The following is a 7,966-nucleotide window of genomic DNA, read 5'->3' on the forward strand; positions in this document are numbered from 1 at the left end:
AGGGATGTGTTGAGTATCAGTTGAAGTAGTTGGTTTGCAGTTAGGAGCCCTATTGTACCCCAAACAAATAAACATAGCCTTAAACACTTAAATCACGTGTTTTGAGTGTGATTTCAGTGTCATAAGACAATGATTGACCCATAGGAACAGAGGCATTTGGAGGGAATAACACATCCAAGTCCAAACTGTGTCCGCCTCATGCTGGGGCGCAAGATCATCGACTGGAATGGCAGGTGGCAATAGTAGTACTTTTTTTTTTTTAACTTTTTTTTTTTTTCCCTGCAAACATAAGTGGTTGGCTTTGTGAGAGTTAAATGTGAATTTGAAATGCCTCCTCAGGACAGAGTATGGCTCACCTTCCTCTACTACTAGCATCTCTATGCCTGGGGCAGCCTGCCTTGATCTGGTCCTGGCAATTGGAAGAGCCCAGTGAGGTCCTACTGGCTGGAGAAGGTCTGAGACTCTGTCTTGATCCTGCTGAATATTGTCATCTAGGATGAGTTCTCAAAAGATGGCCAAGCCTCCTGAGGTCACATGCAACAGTAAAGGAAAGCTGTGGCTTTCCCATGTTCCATTTTCTGTTTTGCTTCATTTTTCTGATACAAGGATAATGATATGGTTTAAAGAGTGGTATAAATAATATCCCAGATGGATAAGTGGGAGGGGTGATAGGCTCCTTGGCCAACCCTGCTAGATGTCCAGGCCAAAAACTTTTATGACTTATTTTTCATAATCTAGAAAAATCTCACTGAGGTTTTGGTAGGGCAGATGAGTTAGGTTAGACTGAACTCATTTGAAGAGTTTGGGAGACTGAGATTCTGCTCAGAAATGTATTGTGTCATTTTACTCACGATGACAGAAAAGTAATGTCAACAAAGCAAGGAAAAATGACGAAGATTGTCAGGCGATCAGGTTTCAAGCTTCTCCCCAGGGATCTTTCTGGGATTTTTACCATGGAGTTGGAAAATGCTGGAAACTGTTTACAAGACAGATCTCAGCACTGAGATCAAGCTGGATGCTGAGGCGTCTGTTCCTGAGTTCAGTGGGGAATTCCAAGTTGGAATAAGAGTTCGTGGTAGCCGGATGTTTCCACCAATTAAGCAAAAATGATTTATTCAGCAACAATTACGCAGAAGGTTGAGGCATCGTGAGCAAATATATATGTAGCTCTGCCTTCAGGGAGTGAAGTGTGTGGCATGAGGATGACAGAAGCATCCATAGTCCTTAGAGAAGGGAGAGCTGGCTGTGTGCCAGGGAAGCATGGGGCAGGCCAAGGCTCATGGCCTGGAATTCCCAATCTTCCGTGGCAGCAGAGCACCACTGACCACAGACCTCATGACAGATGCCATAGCGAGCACTCACTGTGCATCAGGCTCCATTGGGAACCTCCTTCTTGATGCCTGATTCAATACATATGGGCCATAAACATACACATGGCATAAATGTCTGGGGATGTGCTTCATTCACAGAGGGGTCCAGGCCCACGGATCAGGGAACACCATGATTGGCCCCGAACAATAGGAAGCTGTAGAAGGGATCAGTTTGCAAGCGCAGAGACGCTGGCCATTCACCAAAAGCCTGTGCGTGTGCGTGTGTGCGTGTGTGTGCACGCGCACAAAACTGGTAACTCCTGAGTGCAGTTCCGTCACCTGACAGCCCACAGAGGAAAGTGAGTAGTGGCCGCTGTCCTGGTTCAGTGTGTGTTAAGCTCTTACCAGAGACTGTGCCACTCTGAGAAGATGGAGAAACCCTTAGTAGAAAAAGACTAGTGATAGTGAAACTTTCCTGGAAGGAGGAAGATCCTAGGATGGGTGGCCTCCTTTCTCCTCTCTTGTGGGCAGGGCTGGTTGCCTGACACCAGTGAACACGGCCTCCAAGTGATACCCGAATAGTCACATCACCCGATGAATCAGCACATACAACACACTGGTGTCAGAAGACACCTACATCCCCTGTCTGTTAAAATTCATGTTAACTCTGCCTCAGTGTGGCATAATCCCCTTCTGCTTAATATCACCTAGCATGTGACTTCCAGGACCTCAGTTAGCATTCAGTCAAGGTACACACACAGAATGGGGGAAGCCCGTGGTATGGGTGCTGCCTGTTCCATGCACATCTGCACAGCTCTGCAGCATCCTGAAGGGTAATTTTCTGGAGAGACTATAGTCACAGCAAGAGGGTTGTGAATGGGAGAAGGCAGTGGAGCTGTCAGAACCGCAGTCCTTTCTGGTAACTTCCAACAATGCCAGCCAACAGTAGCTGCGGTGGGGATCTCAGCCCAATAAGGAATAAGGACATGAAGACGCTGGTTTGAAGTTAGAATGAATGTAAATTGGCACTTTGAGAAAATATTAATAAATGTCACTGGGAAAAATTCATAATCAGACAGAAACAAAATATATTTATTAGAAATATTACATAGTCATACATCATACACTTTCATGTCAATAGTTAAATACAGCTCTGTTGGCACATCAAGTCCTGACAATGCTTGGTACAATCTGGTGTGCTCTGTATACAAATGAGGCTACAGATCTATTAACTGCCTTCAACTAATGTAGTTAAAATTAGTGAGCTACTTATGATGTTATAGCCAAACTCTAACCTGGGTTAGAGAAGTGAAATACCCAGTGAACCTGGGCAACTGATATATTAAAAATACTTTTAAAAAGGTTACTAGGTTACATCTTTTACTGCATGTCCTCAGTAGTTCATCTCAAAATGGCAGTCAAGCTTAGGAACGGGAAGAACTACTGCTGGATTTGGCAAATAGGTTTGTATTTACCCACCTGAGTCCTCTCTCTCTACACTCTTGGTGAAAAGGCTGCCATCCCCTCAATGGGGAAGTGGGAGGGGCGGGGATTGAGAGGATCCCACCAATGTTTCTGTGGGGAAGAGAATACTGCACACATTCATCATTGCCAGCCGGCTAATCACTTTGGGAAGTGTATTTTGTGTAACACCTGCGGCAACTACTTTGGATGGTTTCCATAAAAGCTATAAAACAACAACAGAATGAAGAATGAAAACCAAAGGCTAATGTCGTTTTTGAAGTGAGAAGGGACTAAGACAAGATAAGTATGAATTCGCCTGGTTCCTCAGAACACTAATCCAGTGGGCAAGGGGCCATGGCAGAATCACCGATCAATTAACGTTCAAGTCCACAAAACAACTCACAATGCAGAGAACCACGCACTTTCCTTTATGTCTTTTAAAAACTCCACTCTCCTAGGTCTTGCATTTTACATGTCTTTTATACAAACATAATACATTTAAAAAAATAATCTGCAGAACAACTATATAATCTTAAATGACAGTATTGGCTGAAGGAAGATGAGAAGAAACATGAATATTGTAGCCTCTGAAAACCTCAGGACAGAAAACTGGGATTGATACAATTTGCTGACGCTACCTTGTTATCTCTATTTTCCACATTCACCTTGTGCTCTGAGTTCTCCAATTAAAAATGAATCTAAAAACCCCACTCAGTGGCCCAGCCTGGGTTGGCACAGCTTCCCCCACAGGCCCTGCAGTGCTAGAAGGCCTGACTTCACACCACCTGTGTTTCTCTGAACAGGACACACTTCCTCTCCATGCATGCCCACTGGCAAAGAAAATGGTGTCGAGGAACTTCCTTGAACTATAAAAATAAATTGCCACATGGCCTTTTTTCCCATGACATTTCTTTCCTTCCTTTTTAACTTGAAGGGAGCAGACTCATTGCATAGAGACTGCTTTACCCAGAGATCATGCTGAATTATTTACAATAACCACCAAAAGCAGGGCACTGATAATGCTAAACACTCCCTCCAGGTATCCCAAGACCTCAATGCCTCTCCCATACACAACCTTGTAGTAATCCCAGTTTAGACACAACCACCAATAATCCCAACCCAACTACCTGGCATATTCCTCTTCCCCACTATAATTGTGAGCAAGGCAGAAGCATAGGAAAAAAATGAAAGTCTATCAGGTATGTCAATAAGACAGATGCAGGAAGCAACACAAATAATAACTTTCATTTGTATATGCTCATCAGGAAGGAGTAAGATGAATTTGTTCAGACTGTGCCTACAACTTCCATTTGAAAACAAAGGGCCGGTTATGAAACTGTCATCACCAAACTGCCCAGAGGGCCTCCCCCCTCTTGCTACACGGCCCTGCAGGCTGATGAAGGCTGCTTTCTCCTCTCAGTGCATCTCAGGAACTTTGACAATACATATCTCCCCGGTCCTGTTCCAGATACTTAGATTCAACTGATGTGTTTTTAACCAGCTCCCCAGAAGATTCTGATCTATTGCTGCAGAGGAGAACCATAAGCAGGGCAGCGGTGGCAGCCTGAGGAGGAGGATGGATGGGCCTGCCGAACCCAGATGCCTTCTCCACAAAGGTGGCCTGGAAGGAGGAGCTGAGCTCAGCCTCCCAGGAAGGGCTGGGCCCATAGCCCTTAGGCCCCCAGCTGTGAACAAAGGCCCTGAACAGTCATCCAACAGTCAGAGATTTACTTTAAGCAATGTAAGCCGTATTGCAACTCTTGGTAACTTATGGTAAGGATGACGCTTTGTCTGAGGGGCACTAACACGGAGTGCGTATATAAGACTGACTGGCACCGAGAAATTCACCTCAGATTTACCTATGTGACCCATACCCTGTTTGCAATATAATGCACATTTATTTGCCCAACAACACCAACAAAGAGCCACCAGGTGATTACCTACACAGAAAACTTCTGAGGTGACTGGGGCCACTCCAGGCAGGCTCTGCTGCCACTTACGGCGACTGCAGGATGGTAGAGAAATTGCAGTTTCCTTTGTTCAATTATAAAGAGAGCCATCTCTGCCGTCCCCGAGGGCTTCCTTTTGCCATCAAACATTAAAGGCCTGATGAAGTACTAAAAACTATAAAGTCGAAATGTTGTTTAAATTTGCTGTCCCAAGAAATATATGTCTTCAGCCTGTTTCACTGCGCAAACTCCTGAAGACCCTGGCGGGCACAGGCCATTATACATGAGTGGCTTTCTGTCGAGTTCTGAACATGGGACAAATGTGTGGGTGTGAATGGGAGTGTGACTAGATGCAAGGGCAGACAGAGGAGGCAGTTTCTGAGGCTTCACTTTCAGCATGTATGGGACCAGCTGAACACAGGACACCTAGTGTGTGACCGTGTCCCAGCACGTGGCCGCCTGGGAGAACGCACACTTCCATCCGTAGGCCATTCTACAGGGACAGGGCAGCAGACCACTCCTCTTAATTCTCACATCTTTTCTCTTCCATCCACAGAATCAAATGAGTGACAAGTGAGATCTAAAAAATGTAATCAAGTTCTAGGTGTTAAAACTGTTTCCTAGAATGTAAGCATATTTCCCCAAAAAGGCAGAGTTTATGCATTTCCAGCCTGCTTGAAAGGAAATGTTTTTCTTTTGTTGGGTATTTTTTTTTTTTTTGGAAGGGTGTGAGGAATAACAAGGGCAAAGTTTTATAAAGGCAAAAGAGGATTTTCAGTAAAAAGATGACTGATTTGGAAGTGCTGTTTATTGTGAATCTCAGTGCAGCTCTAGTGTGGAGTCACACGGTATGACTGGGGTCTCTTGGGTCTGGAAGGAGGGAGGTCCCTGGGGGAGCGAGCTTCTCCCACGTACACTCCAAATATGTCTGGATTCAAGGTGGGTGCATGGTTGAACTCAGCTCTGTTTCTTATTTGCGTGCTGGTCCCCTTGGATTGAATCTTCCTTTGGAATCCAGATGGCCAAGTTGTGGACAGGTGGAACAGAGCCTATGGAAAGTGACCAGGTGCTTCCACGACAAACCGTAGGTGGCAGTGGCTGCTGTTGGGCCCTCCAGGTTTACGTCTCAAAGTACTTGTAGATCTGGGCCACGTACTGCATCACACTCTGCCAGTCAGGCCGGTCTGTGTACAGCATCTCACTGAGCTCCTGCAGGAGAAGGGGAGAGGTCACGGGGGAAACGTCACAGACCGCCCCTTTCCCACAAAGGGGCTAAGATCCAGGTCAAGGCTTGTGTTACTTTGGAACCCCCCACCTACGGCATGGAAGGTGTAGGCAATACTGAGATGGTGTGAATGAGATTAGTTAAGAAAAAGCTTTTTCTTCCTATTTATTCAGGAGATACTGTTCTTTTCAAAAAAATATCAGACATGACATCTTACCCTGCTCATCTTTTAATAACATGACAGCATTAAAAAAAAGTTTTGAAAACAGAAAGTCACTTATAATTTCATTATAATAAAAGGATTTCTACTTCTCTAAGTTACACTTGATTGTACACCTATGTTTTCCCACATATATTTCCATCACGGTAGACATATTGTATGCTCTGTGCTTTTTTTACTTGATGTTTTTTGTACACAGGTTCCCATACTGTTGCACTGTGCCACTGGCTGTGTCCCTTGGACAGTGGATGCACACTGTCCAAAGGAATGGCCGTTCCATAACTGACATGACCATCTCCTAGTGTTCAACATGGAGTTTGTGTTCACTTCCTCATATTACAGACTTTGCAATGTGTCTACGTGTGGTATCGTTTCCTTCTGTTGAATTAGTGTTTTAAGATACATTCTCAACAGTGGGATGACCACAAAAGCCTTGGACCAATTTAAAATGTGACCATTTGTTTTATCAGAATGGTGTTATCATTCAATGTTTTTGGTATCCTCTTCCCTCAAATTTAGTCGACAACAAGTAAGCAGAAAGTAGGAACCAAGAAGTGCCAGGCAACAAGGCCAGTACCCTATAGAGCTGCACAGCACTCTGCAAAGCTTTCCTGAAATTTGTGCTGCTTAACATATTTAATAATTCACTTGGGGTTGAATTTGAATTCTTTTGTGGTCATAAGGGAACAACAGACAAGGACCATAACATAAAGCCAGAAACAGAAATGTATCAGAAAAAGAAAGCTGATCTTATTCAGCACACCTGTTCCTGGGGGTGACGGAACTAGCTGAGGTCTGCAACCAGCCATTTATCTTCTGTTTCAACATCTAAACGTATTTTATTGATTTTGCTCCCTGGTAATACTAAAAAATTATCAGCACATCGTTGGTTCTGGGAAAGGAGGGGAGAAGGATTAAGTGGAACATTCCACACAGCTATTCCTAAAAAAATTCGAAAGAAAAAGTTTTCACAGAATATAAGGATAAAAAGTCTCTTTCTACCTAAAATACTGTAGTCAGGACTGTGCACACAGACTGATGGATGAAAAGCTTAAATTCTTATAATAGGAAGGTTGTTAATATGACAATACAAAAAAGAAGTAATCAAGAATTCAGCATACTATTTAGGAGATGAATGAACTCTGAGAAATTAAGGAACGCCTACACATGCAAGAGAGATGGCAAACTTTATGTGATGGAACAATGTGTCTTTCATCTCAGAGAGGATTCAGAAATGCGATCAATATTCACCGTTTTACTCAGACGATCTTACATGCCTGAACTTAACAAGAATTACATAAGAAATGTTTTGGTACATCGTCAACCTGTATTTGAACATATCTGAAGAAAGAATTTAGCATATTTCAGGAAAAGAGAGCATATGCTGCATTAATATAAGTCTAACAATGCATAACACTGTTTGATTTAGTAGCTAAAAACCTTCCAAAAAAGAAAACGACAGGCCCAGATAATTTTGTTGGTCAATTATACCAAATACTTAAGGAAGAAATAGTACCAATTCTATGCAATCTCTTCCAGGAAGTAGAAGAGGGAGGAACACTTCCTAGTTCATTCTATGAAGTCAGCATTAACCTAATACCAAAACCAGACAAAGACATTACAAGAAAACTGCAGATCAATTTCTCACATTAACACAGACACAAAAAATCCTCAACAAACATTAACAATTTGAATCATGATTAAGTGAGGTTCATCCTAGATATGCAAGGCTGGTTCAACATCCATAAATCAATCAATGTAATTTGTATTAACAGACTAAATAAGAAAAAAACATATG

At 43.2% G+C, this 7,966-nt stretch overlaps 1 protein-coding gene across 1 annotated transcript in view; it reads right to left on the minus strand.

The window, feature by feature from the left end:
• Nucleotides 1–2,374: 2,374 nt before the first annotated feature.
• SPECC1 (sperm antigen with calponin homology and coiled-coil domains 1) overlaps nucleotides 2,375–7,966 on the minus strand; it is a 143,299-nt gene continuing 137,707 nt past the window's right edge. Inside the window, exon 14 of the mRNA XM_023529853.1 lies at nucleotides 2,375–5,932. Coding sequence (XP_023385621.1) covers nucleotides 5,843–5,932 — 90 coding nt within the window. The 3' untranslated portion in view covers nucleotides 2,375–5,842. The remainder of the gene's footprint in view (nucleotides 5,933–7,966) is intronic.

Source organism: Pteropus vampyrus, unplaced genomic scaffold (genome assembly GCF_000151845.1).
Source record: "Pteropus vampyrus isolate Shadow unplaced genomic scaffold, Pvam_2.0 Scaffold44, whole genome shotgun sequence".
NCBI lineage: Eukaryota > Metazoa > Chordata > Mammalia > Chiroptera > Pteropodidae > Pteropus > Pteropus vampyrus.